A 19856-nucleotide genomic window follows, 5' to 3' on the forward strand; every position below is an offset into this window, starting at 1 on the left:
GTGTCCATAGTTTTGGCGACCGGGGGAGTGATTGGAAATGTCAGCTGACAACAGCACTTTTCACTGACACTCTGAGAACTGGCACGGAGACAGAGAGAGAAAGAAGGGGGAAACAGGGGTGAGGGAGAGAGGGAAGGGCGGACAGAGAGGAAAGGATGGAAGGAGGAAATGAGGAGGATGAAAGAATGGTAAGGGTGTGTGTGATGCTGATGGGAGGTTTGGTACAATCAAAAAAAAAAAAAAAAAGCCATGGTTGGCGACCAATTATGGATGACACTGAATTGAAAGAGTGTGCATGTCTGTATATGTGCATCAGTGTAAGTACTGTCCTCCTGTTACTCACTGCAACTGTGCATGAAAGAAAGGCCTGTTTGTGTGTGCATGCGTGCATATCATGTAAGTGACTGACAGGAAGCTGCCACTCTATTTCCAAAAGCTGGAGCAAGTTAGAAACCCAACACTATGATGCTGCCCAACAGCACACGCACCCCTCCACTCCTCCATGACCTTTCCTAAATGTTACTGGCCACTTGGCACACTGACTGGGCCTCTAATGAAACTTTTATTGGCCCCCATTTTTCACCCCGTTTTTCCAGAACTGCCTCCAGGGCTGAGCTGAAATACAACAGGCTTGAACTGCAGCTGACACACAGAAAGGAAAGATACAGTGTGTGCATATGTGAACGTGTCTTTGCATTTTATTTTTTATCCGTCTTCTCTGTTTCACAAAATCTATACAATCAAATTGCTTTTGAAAATATTTAAAGCCCATAGTTTCAAGACAAGCAATCACTATAATTATTAACATACAACTCACTAATTACATTTGATATTATCGACCAACACAAGCTAGAAGGCAAATAAGAAAAGCAGGTTTAAATTGTTTACAAAATTTAAATGGAAAATGGCAGCAGTACTAATATAGAGCTTTTTACTGTAACCAACCACCAAATCTCACACACATTCATATAAGCGCATTTTTCCCTCCTATACCAAAGCACCTTGTCTAACATTCACGCACACATCCTCACTGACAGATCCATCAGAGGCAACTTGGGGTTCAGTACCTCGCCCAAGGATAACCTCGAGCCAGGGAGCGAACCACCGACGTCCCTATTTGTAGATAACCCACTCTACCACCTGAGCCACATTTGGGATATGTAGGGATTAAATGCGCAGGACCAACTTTTAACACAAAGAAACAATAGAAAAGGACAAAGCTAGATACTGAAATTAACAGAGTACGGCCCTATTACCTGTCAAGTGTTTCTGCTCTTGCAGCTTAAGTTACTACATTCAGTGATTAATCAGGAAAAGTACACTACAGTATTATCACAGCCGCTGTTGTGTAGTATTATTATTCCAATTACAGATAAATTGATATTTTTTAAATGTCTATAATAATTAGCTTTTAACAAATGTGACAGGATCCCTTAAAAAGAGGAAAAGAAGCTTAGAAAAACAAAATCATGTTGAAAAGTCTCATCGTTTTTTCAAAACAGTAACTCTGTATATTTCTGAACCTAGTCTAAATCTGATTAGACACTATGATGAGAACCCTGATCTAAAATCTGATCAGGAAACAGCTGCCTAATGGGTTAAAATAAACGCTGGATCAGAGTTTGCTCAGACGTAACAAAGCTGCTAAAAATGAAAATATGCCTTCATCAGTTCCAATGGAAATCTTCTAAATCACTCTAGATACAGCCATTACTAAAATATTCAGATGTTTATCAAATATAGTTGCTGCATCAAGTCATCAAATTTTAGATTGAACTGGTAATTTGATGCAATTTAATTTCCCACAGCTCATTTATATTACTATTAACATGGAATGTGGACTGATCCATCATATTGTCATCCATGTGAGAAGTAAATCTTCGTGTGACTGAGGAGTTTCAAGCCTCCACCGATGGACAGGAGGATTATCTATCCTTGTGTGTGTAGATGACGCAGGGCAGAAAGGAGCGGATGGGCTAGGCCCAGCTGGGTTGTGTCTTTTCCTCTGAGGAAGCAGAGAGGAGGAACACAGGGGTCAAGAGCAAATTGTTGATACCCATTATAAGCTCCTGTCACACTCACGCAACACTAATTACCACAAGCTGAACTAAACTGAACTGAGCAGGAATGAACTGAACTCAGCTGTATTGAGGACGTTTAATGCATCTGCAGAGCGAAGGCAGGGACAGTAGAAGAAAATAGAACTCACGGCTGGCAGAGTTTGATGAGGTCCTGGTCGGTGGTGGCAGGCGGCAGGCCTCTGATGTACAGGTTGGTCTTACTAAGTTGCTCCACTAGCCCTCCTCCCTGACCTCCACCACCACCTCCTCCTCCTGTGTTGCCAGGGCTGGGTGGAGCCATGGGTGGAGGGGGAGGGGCATAGGACTGCTGCAAAGACAGAAAAACACACAGAAAGGCAAACGTCACATTAGGTCTTTACTGTTATGTTTGGTGTCACATGAATCACGTATTTGATAACACCACAAAAAAAGTACTTCACTGCAGATTCCGCTCCTCAGCTAAATTCCATCTACCAATCTCACATCCACATCTTTTCCTGTCCCAATTATCTCTTTATTCTAGAGGAAGTACATAAAATTAGGAAAGCAAGAGATCTGAAATTAGTCCGTGATGTTCATGGTACCCAACCACTGGGGCTTGCCCAAATAACAATAGCGTGCTGTGCTGAATCTTCACATAAGGTTCTGCACATAATGACAAGGCAGTAGGGACTTCCTTTCAGCGCTGACTGAAGTGTAAAGGTGCAGTGACTTCTACAGTGATTTAGATAAGGAAATGTTTCAAACCATTGATAATTTTCATGAAAAACAGGTTTGTTTGTGTGTGTGCACAAATCAGCAAACATTAAAAGCAGCACAAATTGCTTTCTGGTTGTTTAACCTTAGTTACAATGCAAGCAAACGTAGACCAGAAAAATGAAAGATATTCAAAACATCTCTTGTAATGCAAAGGTATCAAGCCACTGTCAGGCAAGAAAGTCTTAAAGCAAACACCGCTATAATTTGTATTAATAAATTTATGCCATGGGTGAACCGAGCAGGCTGTACAGCATTTAAATCAAGCAAGGTCCTTTTATCACCTTTAACTTACTCAAACATTTCCTATTGGCCTCCACTGTCCAATTACACAGCTCAATACTGACTAAATGGCTTAATAAGATGACCATTTCTGGCAGGGAGAAGAGCAGTGCAAGGATTAATGAGTGCCTGGCACTGAAGGCACACCCACCCCTGCCTGCCCGCTGCCTTAGGCAAACTATTAGGTTAAGTTTGGAGGAAGCAAACAAGCTTGATGGCCCATATGACAGCAGCATTCAAAACACTCCGTCTGCTGCCTTGGAGGAAAACAGCTACACCGCAAAGATGTGTAGTCCCAGTGTTGGTTCCACTGTTGGAAAGTGGATAGAACAAGTTCAAGAAGCTGCTGCAGCTTGAGATGATCACAGCGCAGCAGCACTGTGTGCCGTAATGACGAGAAAATGAGAGACAGGAAGAGAAAGGATAGAGACAGGTAAGGAAAGGAAGCGTGTACATACTTAAGGTGAATCCTGTATTTGGAGTTGTGTGTGGATATGTATGCACAATTGCAAGGAAGCTTGTGTGAGCTTGTGTGTGCGTGCACGAGTGTGAGCCGGTGTTTGTGATAATGACAGGCTGTCACCACAGAGCAATGTGGAGTCTGAGCCAGCTCTGATATTAATCCATTACCTGTATTTTCTCTCAGCTGGTGCACAAATCCTAACACACACTCAGACGCATGCTAGCAGCTCAGACAGACAGCGCTAACAGGATTCAACACATGTATGGAAGACACGCAGGAGTAAAAGGAGAAGGCGCTTATGTCATTTACAGGCCAGCACCTCACACCAGCAGCCAACAATGAGCCTGTACACTTCAGCTCAAACACAAACAAAGTGCAGAGGTGAAAGAGAGGCTATGCTGGGTAATACTTCAGTTTAACAGCTGGGACAAATAATACTCTGTATTACCAGTGTCTCTGAGATTTGCAGTTTGATGTTATTTCCTGAATAACTTCAATTTAGGGCTGCGCCATACATTTTTCACAATACCACCGACAAATTTTTACATGATAATGTCAAAAAGATGTCATATCGTTGCTGTAGCAATGCCACACATTTACATTTACCAGTGCAATGAATGAAACAATTCCAAGCATGTCAGAGAGAAAGAATCATTTTTGGCTACTAAAACAGAAGCGATTTTAAATCACCTCCAAAGCAGCACGCTACTTTGCAAAATATGCAAGAAAATTGTTCCCGGTAATGTGGAAACAACGAGTTTCACCATTTGAGGGAAAAACACATCGAGTACAACAAGGCTACAATGGAGCAGATACTGATATGCGACGCAAAGGTTAGAAAAAAAAAAAAAAAAAAAAGACCCAACCAAGCATTGCAAGCTGAACTCCGTATGACAGGATGGGCAAACAGTGAATGCAAATTACTGACACAGTTAAATGTTGGAAAAGCAGAACTTTACAGAGCTGGTTAAACAGCTTCCCAGGTATAAAGTATTTTTTAGTTTTACTATGTGACCATATTGACCAGGGTCCTGAAGAGTTTATTGTTCAACTAAAGCAGCTGGGCTACTTTTGCTCTAATATTTGGCTCATGCTATGTCGCCCCTGTTGAATTAGAATGCTTCTGCTACCGGTCCTCATTTCAATAGTGTCACACTTTGAATTAGGTAGTGTGTCATCAATGACAATAACTCGCAGGAAGAGGATGGAAAATGCTCTTCATTTACTTACTGCTGCTCTCATGCTCCAAACATAAAACATCGTTTATCATTTTTTCTGCATCATCAGAGGCATCGTTAGTGCAAATTTTCTTTAAATATCGTGATATCTCCAGCCTCTACTCCTAAAGCAGTATTCACTGAGAAGAATATTGATACTGGCTCAACAACTTTGTATCAGCCACTTCAGACACAAAACAGAACTATATAATATACTAAAATGTGCTAAATATAATCAATTCCTTAATTAGTCAATCTAGTTGACAGGACATAATTGCCTTTATATTTTTGAGTCATAGACAAATGGTTTCACAATTTCAAACTTTTTAAAATTATGGTCATTTTACACCATTTTTGACAAAGCTAAACAACCAATCATTAGAATCAACAATTCACGTGAAGTCTGTCATAAGTGTGCTTTCTCAGGACATTTTATAAAAGTTTATTGTATAATGTGTCACTGTTAGAGGAAAGTAAAGAAGCGCATATCTTTTTTTCCCCATGTGGTGTCTGCAATCACGATATTGGAAACCTCACCGCCTCAAAGCCTGAACTGTGCAGCGGACCGGCTCGATATGAGCCTTTCAACAATGGGTTTGTTTACCAACCTCCTCGGAAAGATAACACAGACACATGGTTGATGGGGAGTGTCAGACACATAAAAGACACCGGGCTGAAATCTTATGGAGAAATATCACAGGGGTAAAAGCTATACACGCTTAAGATAACACACTGCACACCACTGCATGGTAAACACAATATAAGCTCATGAAGCAAAACCAGACTGTTAGACTATTAACAAACATGCACACAGTTAGCCTTATCTTTGTACATTCATTTCATTACACTGATCTGGAGCAGAAAGAGTCTTTCTTCACTCCACTACGCAGATGTCCAGGTATGCACAAATGTACAAAACCTCTCCCCTTCCCCTCGTGTTGCTGACACAACACACACACAAACCTGATCAAAGGCCTTGCCCAGGGAACCTCTTTCAGCCAATTTGTGCAGCTGTCAGGGTTGGGCTGATAGTGAGCTGTGTATGTAATGTGTCAGAGACTGTGATAGGGAAATCCTTTGAAACATTAAAATCGTTCCGTCTCTCTCTCTCTCTCTAGCATTCACACTTCCACCTCTCCTCTCTCCGTCTTTCACTGTCAAGCTCAACTCCACCATCGCTCCGTCTCTTGCTCTTATCATCTCCATCCTTCCACTTTCCCATATGCTTGCTCTATATTTCTTCCTCCTCTGTGCTTCCCTCCCTCCGTGCTTTCATCCAGTTTCTCTCTTTTAAGGATTAGTCTGCAGTTGCTGTGTGTGGACTGAAGGCTGCCTCTCAGCTGGTATTGTTGACACACTTAGTACAGTGGAGCAGTTCTCACACTGGGAAAAAGGCTCAGAGGCAGCGACACAAACTGTCACACAAGGCAAGCACAGTCACTGGGATTATTGCAGATTTCATGCACAACTGAGTCCTGAAACACAAACGTGCTGCGAAATATTATTTTAGTGTGACGCACATGCATGCTGCTGACTGATGCTGGTGTACATTTCAGAGCAAAAGCAGAGGAATTACTATGAAGTAGTTACTTTTTTCAAGGCACTGACCGTCCATCGGAAGTCCAAAACTTATGAGGCCATAAGTTTTGGACTTAATTGTATTTTCACAAGTTTTACCTGAAAGTAATAAAATGACAGATTTCTGTAATTTAAGTCCCAAAGAGTCACGGTGACAGATCTCTTTAATTTACTATAGCCGGGGTGCACATAAGTGGTCCGCAGGTGCGCATTCGCTGTCAAAATAAAAAGACGTGCACCAGATAAGAAGTTGCAACGCGTGTTTGTGTACATATAAAAGGCAGTGTTTTTGTCAGCTAGAGTGGGATTTTCACATCATATTCTGCACCACATCTCTGTGCGTTCATTATTTGTTTGAAGCCAGCTCACCTCCTGCAACCACTTTTCCGAGAATACGCGTTTCTTTTGCGGTTCGGACTCCTGACATTTCTTTGGAGGTGGAGAAACACCAAAGTAACTGCTTAAAGGAGCTTGCTTCTTCGACATTTTTAAGAGTTCTAAACAAATGTCTGTCCTCCTCCAGAAAATCTAACGTACGCAAACACGCGTTGCAACTTCTTATCCGGTGCGCGTCTTTTATTTTGACAGCGAATGCGCACCTGCGGACCACTTATGTGCACCCCTGACTATAGCCCCATTTCTTTATCATGTAGGAAAATGGACATCAAAGTGGGCTGTATGTGGTCCACAATGGAAAATGAGTCTGACATGCCATGTGAAGGAGATCCAAGCTCTGTCACGTACCAGCTGAGATCAACCCCACTTTCAGCTGTTACTCTATTCCTTTCTACTGCAGACTTCAAGAATGAAGTTCTGTATCATTTACATTTCTAATACACTTTAGAGTCACATTGCTCCATATTTGCATGGTTTTATTAAACACATTTGCTTGCTTTGTGAAGATGCAGGAGTATGATTACCCTTTGTGTGCCTAACTGTCTGACAGTAGATGTGCTAGCATTGATCTTCATTTATGCTCATCATGACAATGATATTTCACACTAGTCCTTGCATGTAGCAAATAAATAGAGAAAAAGCAAATGAGAACTATAACAATAACAATAATCTGTTGCATTTCTTTTTAAAGTGTAATGAAAGGATGCCTCAATCAACCGCATCGAGGTTGAATTTTACTCAAAAAGGGAAAAAAAAAAAAATAATGCAGGAATATTTACTTGTTCCAGCTACTGAACTCTCGTCATGGCAGTAATTCCTGCAAAATAACTTATTTCATTGTACTCTGTAGACTTTTCCCATCCACCCACCCAAATCTGCCAATCTCCACTTTCCCGCTATTGTTTTGCTTTAGGAATAATTTAAACAGAATACATTAAACTCAGTTCTTTAACTTCTAAACAATGAATAGCTACTGAAAAGTCTTGTATGTGCAGAGGTGTCTTTGTGATGATCAAACTTATCTCCAAACTTATCTGCAACAACATTAGGGGAGGGGGGAAAAACAAACTAAGTATAGATGTGGGTGAAGGTATTGCACAACATCGCATACTGGTGAACTTTGGATGACATGAGGGAAGACAGAAAAAAAAACTATAGAAGAGGAAAGGCTGATAAAGAGTGTTAAGTAAGAAAGGATACGGGTAAAGCTAAAGATACATGGGACAAAGGAAAGAGGCGGACATGGGAGAGAGAGAGAGGGTTGTTCTGACCTCTTCTGATGCTTCCTGAAACAGAGGAAAGAATGCGAGCTATTTTTGGGTCCAGTTCTAAGATTCTCTCTTACTCACTGTGCCTCTAAACACAGCAGCGGAAGGGTTTAAGGAAGCGCTTATGAATACAGTACATCCGAATGGAAACATGGCACCCAATATACTGTCCTTGTTTTGATATTACACAAGCAGCTAAATTAAGCCTCAGCCAGTGCTTCTGTCAGAATGCCTGAAAAGACAACAAATCATCTTTTCAGGAATTCATAAATGTAACTTGATTGTCAAACTATTGTATCCAGGCTTTGTTTCCTTGAAAGATGTGGCTTCAGGGTGCAGCTGAATATTAAAGCTCTACACAGAGTGCTTTACATTGTTTTTAATGAAGGAAAAGAAAAATAGCACATTTACTGTAAGTTAGGGGAAGCGGAGAAGACTGCAGAGAGTTCAGCTAATGCTGTGCACAGGTATAAATAGTCTTCTTGGAGACAAGCCTAATGATATCCAATACAGAATACTTGCTTGTTTCCAAGTGTCAAGCTCAGGAATGTGTAGGCAAGAGGTGTAGCCCAGCCTGTGATTAGTCTGGAGAGTATATGATACGCCTGGGTAAATCACACCGTAGGGTTATTTAATAAAACTATCTCCATTAGCAGCCGAGTTCCTAGTAAAAGAAGATCTGCAGTCCTTTGTCCCTACATGAGGTGCAACCTTGATTCAACAGATGGTCTACATGCTTTATTAAGAAGAAAATATGCAGATAAATAGTCAAAGTGATAACTGTGGTCAAGATCAAGACAGTACAAACAAGAAGCACTCCAAGAGCACAAACCCAAACCAAGGCAGCTCACCCTCTGGGCACTATTTACTTTTAAGGGAATGGTATTATACTGTTATCTTTGTTCTACTAAATGTACTTTAGGAAGTGCATAGTGCAGTTAAAAAAACAAAACAAGTGCAGGCTTTTGTTATTTGCCCTTTTTGAAACCCATTTTAATCTACTCCAGGGCTTGCAAAATCGCTAGCCCGATGTCCCGGGGCTAACGATTTTTCCAGTCGGGCTACCAAAATCTGTGTAGAGAGCAGCAGCACTGATTGGTGAGTGACGATTATTTGCGCACCAATTCCTCTGGCATCGTCTTATCACTCATTAGCTTACTATTCAGACATGACAAGTGAAATCTCCCACAGCAAGCTTAAACATGTGAGGTTGATTGCGCAGAGATTTCAGTAGCAGGTATTTTAGTTCTGCTCAGCCAGATAAGACAGGTCAGGGTGAAGAAGGGGCAGCCAAAGAAAAGCCAACCACAAAACGGAAAAGTTATGACAAATCAGACTATAAGGCAAAAAAAGCGCAGCTTTTTTGGTTTCATGGACAAAAGAATTTCTGTGGCTGGAATATGACGAGCTAAATAACATGATGTTCTGCCAGGTGTGTTGTGAGTCGACAAGCACCTTTGTTACTGGGACCAGTAATTTTAAGAAAGACCCCATCAGAACCCATGAGAAATGCAAGAAATGCATTATTGCTCAGTCTGCAATATCTTTCCCAGAACAAACAGCAATTGCAAAAAACATTCTAAAAATGAACCAAGCACACAGAAGAAGTCCTGAAAAAGCTGTTTAGAACAGCGTACCATGTTGCAAAGAGTGAACTACCTTTGGCAAAATTTAGCAGTCTTTGCAAACTTCAAAAAGCAAATGGCCTAGATCTTGGTTCCACTTACCTCTTACCAGTGACTCCAGTGGAAATGTCAGATTCAGGATCTGGCACAGACTGATTCATGTTCTACACAGTTCTTACAAGGTCATAGAAATTTCTGTTCAATGAGAACCAAGTATTTGAGTTGATGATTGTAATTTTTATTCAGTTGTTGTGATTTGTATTTTAACAAGTTTTTGATTAATTTTAGTTTCTGTTACAATATTATACTTTAATGTATAATATTGTAATGGAAACAAAACGGGAAACAAAACATAAATTGCTCTTTTTATTCGGGCTACTTAAATTTATTTTGGGATACCAAAAACTGAAGAGTGCCGGCCCGAAGGGCTACCAGGGATTTTGAAATTTTGCGAGCCTTTTACTCCATAAATTTTTGAAGATTATTTTATGATTTTTATTATTGGTGCTACAGGACATGTGTAGCATTTATTTTACTGTTTAGTAAAATTATTTCCAATGTTTTATCATAAATATCAAATACAAAAAGATTTTGATCACAAGTCTATTATATTGAAAATAAACCCCTTCAAGAACAATGTAAATGTAACGTAATTAAACTGTTGACTTTGTATGACAAAGCCATACTAAAATACTCAAAGTATGCCACACCAAAATGATCTTGTCAGTCTGTAAACCTATTGTCATTTTAAACAGCTCTATATAGCATTGTCATCACGTGGACCTTCAGATCGTGGTTCAGAGGTCCAGGCTGTGGCACCCATACACATACAGTATTGTGCCAATGTCTGTCATATCAGACCAAGCATTATATTTAGCATTATATATAATTGTAATACTAAACCTAACCATACCCTTTGAGCTACCATAGCACGGTTATTGTAATTGAAGGCTTCCTAAGTTCAAAGGCATGCTCAGGTTTTACCAGGGTGTCTGCAAGTTTCATCAGACTACATCTAAGTGTGAGGTCAGTCACACCAAAGAGTTTCACTTTAATTAAAACAGAACATGAGCCAATCAAAACAGTCTGACCTATTTAACTTGCTGCCAAAGCAAAAGTGCAGCAGGAAACTGCAGCAAGGTGTTTAATATATAGACTGTTTACTTAATATATAGATGCAGGATATTCGACTTGAAAATTGCTCATATTTTCATCAAAATGTTTTCGTTGTCTAAATGATAAAAATCTCAATACTTTTTTGATCTATCATTATATTTAATCTGCTGCCACTTAGTCTTTCTAGAATCTTTTTTTTTTAGCTTTTCCCTTTCTCCAGTCTCCTCAGCCACCACCTTCCCATATGAATCCTTCTCTACTTCTCTGTCTCCTTAGAAGATCAAGGTCGTCAAGGTTGCTTCCCAGTGGAACGACATGTTCCAGCCTTTTACCTCTCCCTCTCTCGTTAACATCAGCAATAGCAGCATCAACAACACTTGGGCTGTCATAAACATGTTGCACAAGCATCCCAGGAGGCATGCAGTTTGGACTTTGTGCTCACAGGCCTGGTGGGAGATAAAGAGATGATGGAGAGAGGCTGTGGTAGGTTGCTGAACTCTCAGCGAATTCCTGCGGCTGTGTTTTTGAGAAGGTCATGGGGAGGGTAGTGGGTGGGTGGGTCGAGGAGGGGTGGTTCAGGCTATCTGTGCATATACAGGCAAGCTGTGATTGATTCAAAGTTGTATTAGGCTGCCCACCTATTGTTCTGGAGACCAAGGCTGAGTCACCGTTGGTGTGTAGGGTTATGGGAAATGTTGAAAAGCACAAACATATGGCACTTTATCTAAATGCATTTGCATCTCAAGTCAGACAGCAATTCACTTGGAAAAAGGTAACCTAAACACAGAGTAATGCACCATTACATTACAGCAAAGAAATTAGAGTTGAAAAGCATCTTTGAGCCTTCCCATGTGTTTTCTATTAAACAGCCATCCCTGCTATTCTTTGTCAATTGTGCACCTCACAGTTACCAGCTGTTAAGTAATACGCCCAATTGGTGGTAAAGCAAAACATAGCATGTGAATATCAGTGTGGATGATGGACTTTTTTGACCTGCATCTAGAGCAGGGCGATATGACCAAAAATATTTATCACGATATACATTTGAAAATTTGCGATACCGATATAACTGACGATATAATTGACTCTAGACAAAATACTTTACAACTCCACAACTTTATTAGTACAAAAAAAAAAAAAAAAAAAAAACATCAAGAATTTAACAGTGCAAATGCAAATTCCTCGCTGACAGTTTAAGCAAAAGGCATTTCCAGTGGAAATTGACCCAAATATCCTCAGCATAACCATGTATAATATCCACAAAACTTAAAAGAGGTTATACACACAATACAGTAATATTATGTTGAAGCGCAGTACGTATCACTCCGCGTGGCTCCTGCCTACGATGGCCGTAATGCTCCAACAATCCATTAAGTAGTGCGGGTTCGTGGCTTAGCAAAGTCGTACTAAAACATTGACAGATTTTCGAGCGCCGTGTACCACTTAAAATCATTTTGAGGTCAGTAAACACAACCAGAATTCATACATAAGGCACACGGGATTATAAGGTTTGATTTTCAGAAAAATCAAAGGATTGATTTTATGTGCGCTGTATTTTCCAAAAAACACTGTAATAACGACGGTCCGCTAGCATGCGCTACCAAAAATAGTGCTGTGGTGTGTATCTGACGGACGAAAGCTAAACCAATTCCACAACTGAAGTTGCAGCATTTTTACAAACCAATTCTGGTTCATCAGTTTCATTCAACAATCCGCTTTCACCCTTCTCATTCTCCGTCACCGCCATGCTTTTTCTGCCATGTGCGGAAACAAAGGCACTGTGCACGCGCGTTTAACCCAGATTCTATCACGATATTTCATTTTCTTATCATTGCCCAACATTATACCAGTATCACCGTGAACGGTATGATATGGCCCAGTTCTACCTGCATCTGATGTTTTTGGGTTTTGTTTTTTGTTTCTTTGGCTGTAATCAGTGTCTTAACATTTTTAGCTGCCGATCTTAACCGTATATTTATCAAGCTGTAGCCATAGCAACAAACCTGCTGTTATAACCACACCTTATCATGTACACAGGCACCTGAATTGTATATCAACAAGAATGCACTTGCACTGTAAATATGCTGGAAAGCATATATTACAACAATTACCGCAATATTGGCAGTTGTCTAAATAATGGAGTTATGTAACAGCGTATGCCTCAAAGAGGTTGGAACATTTTCCCAACCTGTGTGATCTTCTGCTGTATGTAACAGAAAATGGGTGCATACTGCTCTGACTGTTTAAAATGAAGGTAGTTTGAATTCTGTGTGTCAGAACATCCAAAGAAATATATCTGGCCAAGCAGGTGCTTCCAAAAATGAAATTTGTTGGTTGGTGGTTAATGGCTAGCATATAGTATGCTCAGATTTGGCAATACTGTCATTTTCCTTCAGTAGTTTTCATTTTAAGAAAGGCTCCACCAGTGCAGGTACTGTATTTCCCACCAAATACATCCTGTAGGTGCGGTGCACACACTGGCTCAGATTCAAGTCCTTGGTCAAGCCATATCCTTGCATGTGTGCCATCTCTGCTGCCTGCCACAATCACAGCAACTTTCAAATCCAACTACAAAAAAAGGTTGACCTTGTATGCTTTTTCTAAAGAAAACCCTTCCTGAGTGACACCCAACAAAAACATTCCACTACATTATACTTCAAAACCCACCCAGATGATTTTATCTCCACCTCTCCGAGTATATTTCCCCTCCAAAAAAAACAAATCTCATTCTACATTCTTCCTTCTAAATTGCATGACCTCTAGCATACAAGTTACAAAAAGAGGAAAAAAAACATGCATATTGAAGAGGCGCATTGCACAAAGCTCTTTTATTATGTATATTTATGCAAATTCAACGTTGGTTTATTCAAGAAAGTCTCTCTCGCTCCTCCTCTCATTGCCCCCTGGTCAATGTGTTTCAATCCGGCAGTATGTATGAAAAGCGGTGGCAGACAGGGTTGGTGAATCATGAATGGTTTAAAACAGACTTCTACAAAAAGAAAAAGTGCAGAAGTTTCATTGATCTTCAATGACCCCCCTTGAAGTTTAAAATTAAGTAATATAAAATATTGCAGAGTTCCATCTGTAGTAGTACCTCTTTTGTGTCACCGCTAATAAACTCTGGATGTCTCCTGATAAGGTGAACTGTGTATTCCATCTGCAGCTTATCATCCTGCAGTGATTCTATCCGTCTTTATCTTATCGCCTACTTCTTGCATATTAATAACCTCATCCTGCCCCCCACCCCGTCCCTCACCTCTTTACTGTTCTTGTCAAACATTTTCCTTCAATATATCATCTCAGTCAGCAGTCTCAAAAAAAATTAAAAAATCTTTCCCTTTCAACTTTCTCCTCTCCATTCCTCAGTTTCCAACATCCTCTGCCCTGTCCTGTTTTCCTCATCCATCATCTCGTTCCCTTCAGTCTCATCTTTCTTCCTCATACCCACCCTCTTCCTATCTGCTGCCCCCTCCCCTCCAGCACCATGCAGGAGATTAAAATATGAGGAAACAATCAAGCTCTGGCTCATTAGCATATGAACGGGAGGCCGACAGGCAACTGCAGACACGACGACAGAGCCCTGGAAATCCACCGCAGAGGATTTTTTTTTTTTTTTTTTTTTTTTAAATCCCAGGAATGACTTTTTACCGTATTTTGTTGAATGAGACAGAACAATCCTCTGCCAGTCTTTTCAGGCAGTCAAATTACCATCAGAATAAGAGGGCATAAGAATAAGACAGAATGCTTATATAGCGTCAGGTCAAAGAATGGAGACTATAGAATAAGTGTGCAGACAGAATAATGTCTCTCCACAGCAACAATGAGAAGCTGAAAAGATAGGATTTGGTGCAGTCCTGTATGTGTATCTGCATGCGTCTGAGTGTACAGACTGGTGTGTGTTGGGTTCATCATCTTACAACAATAAGAAACAGTGCGATAAGAATTATCGTTCAGTAATTCCCCAACATGCGTGTCTAGGCTTGGGTGTTGGGGGTGGTCTACTCTCATTAGTGAATCAATTAAAATGCCAAATGCAGCAACATCAGAGGTGGGGACATACAGTACATCGAAAAATGCAAGGCAACAGAATAGTAACTTGCTACATTATTAAAACAAAAATTTTTAAAAGGTTTGTGCGCATATTCAACATTGTAAAGATGGATTTTAGAACAAAAAGGTTTAGATTCACTAGCCCAAATTGCTTAAATTAAGTTAAGACATTCCGATTTACTGTCACAATACATGGATACATGACATTTTTCCAGGTACTGCCATAATGCAAAAAAAACAAGCCTAAATACCTGTAATACACTGTGTACATTAATTCCATAGCCTGAATTCTTTAACAGGGTTGTCTTTTCTCAAATGAGGAGCGTTGAGGTGTGCACTTACAGTAACAATCGCCACTGTAAGTAGAACACACTTAAAAGCCACACAATATTTTTTTCTGCAGTGATGATGCCAACTTAATATGCATGAAGACCAAACAATATTTTATCAGTGCCTGATTAAAAATAATAATAAGCAACTGTTTTATAGCTGGTCACGATTAAAGTCACCATTGTTGCTGACAAATCTCACTCTGTCATAGTCTGCACTGGTCATCTGTCATTTTCTGTAATGCTAACATTTTCTGTTTCGAGGAGGATAGGGTGCAGGTCTCCATGTTCCTGCTCTTCGGCCTGCACACCTGTCCCCTATTATTCTGTCACCTGCTCCAACACAGAGTCTCTGCCAGATTGTTGTCCTACCGAGCGGTAATCAGACTTCTCTATGGCTCTAAGCAAAACCTCAGTATCTCCCATGCTAACCCCCTTGTGTTTCTCCTCCAGTGATTCCTCTGTGGCTGAATAGTAGTTACAAATCCAATTTCACTCACCTGTTTCTATTGAGCTGGCCTGCCTTCTCTGGGAAAACTTTGTCAAATACTAAGCCTCTGGACTTACCTGCCTCCTCTGCCACTCAAACCCTGATCAGTGGCTCCTCCCACAGCTCACCTCACATCACTTCCAAGTAAGACCTCACAATTTAAATGTGCTTTTTGCTCACAGCTTTGGACTCACTCATACTTTGGACTGTCTCCAACGCTCATCTCCTCTGTCTCAGGATTGCTGTCCCAAGTTGCCAGAGACTCCTTCCCATGAACATCCTGTTTAACATTCCTTTTGTGAAGACACCTGTTGTGCCAGTAAAATCTGTGAACTTTGGACTGTTGTCTCCTGGGTCCTGCTTAAGTGCCCGTTTTATGGTTACTTCTTTCATGGCCACGACATTCTCCAGCTGGCTGAAAAGTGCTTTGAAGTCCCTCCCAGTCTGCTAAGGCGCCAACATAGCGCCAACATCCAGGTACTTGTAGTGTACTACATGCAGTTTAAGTGCATCTATGCCCTTAAAACAGCAAAGTATGTGCTTCTAGAGACAGCATTGTACAGCTAGCTGCTCAGCCATACTTCAACACAATATGGTACCCTCCACCATCATCTAGTAAACATAAGAGGTTATGTTTTACTACCTTCTGTTAAGGAATAAGTTTTAAAGGGAACACAACCTAAGCAAGTGGCATCTTTCTTTACCGCATATCCTATTTTGGGTCATTCTCCCAACCATCCTTCGCTAGTATACCAAAAAAAGACATCTCTGAATGCACAACATGTAAAATCTTCAATTAATAGAGATACAGCTGCTCAATATGCACGAGAATCTCAGGAATTTCTTCAGCACCTTGTTGATTCTGCGCCATAAAGAATTAAGGCAGTTCTGAAAGTAAATAGTTGTCTAGCACCAGCCTGGTGTGACTAATAAAGTGGTTGGTGAATGTAAATCTTCAAGGGTGCTGCAGGATTTACCTGTAGGAGCAGTGATGCAGCATCAATGCACAACTAAATCTATGCAGTCTTGGCTATTGACATAAGGTTCAATAAGCTCCTCCACTTCAGATTCCCCAGGTCTGACTTAAATACACTTATCTTTACCTTTTGTTCTCTCTGGGTCACCGAACATTTATTAGCCGCTTCCTGCCTTCCTCCACTATGTCCCTCGCTGTAATTAAATTCCTTAATCAAATCTGAGAGGGGCAAATATTCAGGGAATGAGAGAAGACAGAGGTGGGAGGAATGGGAAAATTGGTGGGATAGAAGGATGAAGAAATCAGAGTGTGAGAAACAGGAACATATTTAGTGAAATCTGCCCTCTGTGAGATCAGATGATGACCTGACGATATCTAGAGGGAAGATTCTGATACCAGAACAAAGTCATAACTGAGCCAGAGAATTAATATTTTTATTTTGCAGGTGGATGATTGGACAGGAACCCAAACCATGACTTAAAAGGAAATGCATAACACAGCTGGCCAGGCAGAGGCAGAGTAAAAATCTGATGTCCATGGAGTGAGTTAAGCTTAATAATTTTACACCAGGGACTCTAATTCAAAAATGCACTTTACTGTTGAAATGAAAATCACATTTTAGAGTCAACTGCCAAATCAAAACACATCTGGATAATGATGAGCAACTATGACGAGGGGATGTCGCAGAATTTTCCACAGGACATTCCATTAGCTGGAATACTGAATGGCAACATGAAGTGGTGTTTAATACATTTATGCTTGTGAAGCATTTCAAGTCTCATGTCTTTTGTTATTGTGAGAGATGGTGCACAGCATCTCACGTCTGCAATTCAGAATCCAGGATTAAAGCATTCACAACAGAAAGACATGGTTCGTCCATTTATTTAAAAACACAGAAGCTCAACAGAAGTAGCAGTCGTGTATTCGCATTAAATCATAACCCCGACACAGTGTTTGGATTGATTTAAAGGCCTGATCAAATTACCTGGAAAAGGTTAAAAGTATCCATTACCGGCTAACATGCTTTTGCTATTGAGCACAGGGAGAAAAAGGAGAATGAAACAGAGCTGCATAGAGCAACAATCTTACCCAGCTGTATCCTGAAGGCATCAATCTGCCTAAAAACTCAGTACGGGGAATACACATATGATGTAAAATTGCAGCTTTAAGGACACTTGATTTCAGGACAAAAAAAAAAAAAAAGCCTGCCCCAATCTTTTAGAGGTTGCACAAAGACTAAGTTTTAAGGACTGAAATGTAGCGAATAAGAACAAGAGCAAGGAAAGGCAAATACAAGAAAACGAAAGGGAAGCAAGTCTGATAAAAGTGTGTGAATACTGGAGAGGAAAGGAGGAAGAAAAAAAGACATGCGAACAGCAAAGGAGGAAAGAAAGGCCACCAGAGGGGTCACTTCTGCTGTTAATAATTTATCCTTTAAAAACCAGTGTGAGGCTTTAATTGGTGCCGTGGCTAATCCTGAAACACACACACACACACACACACCTCGGGGAGCCTCTTAGCAGCTGTGCTCCAGCTAAATTGGCTACAGTGTAGCGGCGGCAGCAGCGAGTTCCCTCCAGGTATAACACAGTCAGCCAAAACAGCAATATCAGGGCTGCCAAGCCCGTCTCATAAATCTGGGCGTGACACTTCTCACTGTCTCACGCTCGCTGTCACGCTCTCAAAAGAAATCTTACGGCAAATCAAAGCGACAAGACGTTAGTCCCTTGGTATGGCTGTTAGCTAGATAAACACTCAGTTCACTTCAGCTGTAATCTGCATTTAGCTTAAGCAGAAGATGTTCTGTACTATGTTGGAGCCTTTTTGCATGATTTGGATTAAAGTCATTCATTTGATGATTTAAGGCTCGTCTTAGTGTAGATCAAAATGACAACCTGTGAATCGAATTAGCCTTTTCAGACAGGAGGCTTCACTACAGTTTAAATAACTAAGTGATAATATAAACATTTATTATTATTATTATGTCATATCCAAATCAAAGGTTGTTTAAAGCTGTTTTGTTTTAATTCTGAGAAGGTATAACTGAGGGGAATTAAGTTGCTAATGCTGTTATTTATGGCACTTAAACTTCCTCCAAACAAAGAAGAAAACAATGAAATGTCATGTAAAACATTTAACATCATCCCTTCCAACACTGCCTTTGTCTAGGCAGTTGGTCTGAAGGGCGATGGGGAAAATCCTTATATCCAACCGTCTCACATCAGCTCTGCAGGCATGATAAGAACTTTGGCCGTGAGCTCATCCAAAGTCGAAACCCTGCTGCCTGTATCATGTCAAATTGCATACGCCAAGATACTTCCTAAAATTTAGACATTCTGTCTCAATTCAGCAAAAAAGCACAGGAAGCTGGAGACTTTTGTCCTGTCCTGCTCTCTAATTGTTCTTCTTTTACTGTTTGCAGTTGGCACTTTTCTTTACTGTCCATATAAAGAAGCCCAAAACTCTCACAGAGCAAAGATTTAAATGTGGCTGACTTTACAGATGTGGTCTATGACATGATGTCACGTTACACAACTTGCTTCAAGTAAAAGTCAAAGCTCACCATGGACTACTCACTTGATTTTCCTCTAAGTTGAGCTGTATCTCACATGCCTCTTCAGGTGACAGTGATAGCTGGCACCATGTTTTCAAATACAATAAAAGTGGCAGCAGAGAACAGGCCCTCCTTCCTTGGTTATGATTACATGTTCTGCTCCCTTCATGTCCCTCAGCAAAACATGGAAATTCTCAACCATTTCATCTCATCCCTAACGTTCCAGGAAACAACCTAGAATACAATATTTTTACACTGTCTAATATTAAAGGCTTTTCTCAAAGGCAAGTGGCTCCAACAGCACATGGTACGTATCCAGCATGCACCACTCCATAAGTATAAAGATTTCACTGGCTGTCACTTGCACTGCCGCTCAGCAAAACGTTAATCTGTCACAGCAGCTGATGCCACATTAAATCTATGAATCAGATGTTACTAGCAGTGAATTTGTGAAATTGAGATGATGCATGACAGCATGCAGTTACTGTGGTTTTACAATAACCCCCGGTGCGTCACCTCACAGTCTGTGTTACCGTGAATTGCATTTCTACCTTGAGAATTAGATTTCCAAAGTGAGATAAAAGCTAGCCCAAGAGTTGCTGGAGTCCAAAATCACCCAGACAGCAAGGTTATCAGCCAGACCCCGGCACCATGAGAATACATAGTGTCTTCCAAATCCTATTGTACCATGAAATG

At 40.6% G+C, this 19856-nt stretch overlaps 1 protein-coding gene across 4 annotated transcripts in view; it reads right to left on the reverse strand.

Annotated features, from left to right (window-relative positions):
* Nucleotides 1-19856, reverse strand: part of LOC113032772 (RNA-binding motif, single-stranded-interacting protein 3-like) — a 163156-nt gene that overhangs the window by 81557 nt on the left and 61743 nt on the right. For 3 of the 4 annotated variants that reach the window (XM_026185863.1, XM_026185866.1, XM_026185862.1), the window contains one exon: nt 2210-2388. In XM_026185863.1, coding sequence (XP_026041648.1) covers nt 2210-2388 — 179 coding nt within the window. The remainder of the gene's footprint in view (nt 1-2209; nt 2389-19856) is intronic. The other variant, XM_026185864.1, reaches the window with a different exon arrangement.

Source organism: Astatotilapia calliptera, chromosome 11 (genome assembly GCF_900246225.1).
Source record: "Astatotilapia calliptera chromosome 11, fAstCal1.2, whole genome shotgun sequence".
Taxonomy (NCBI): Eukaryota; Metazoa; Chordata; class Actinopteri; order Cichliformes; family Cichlidae; genus Astatotilapia; species Astatotilapia calliptera.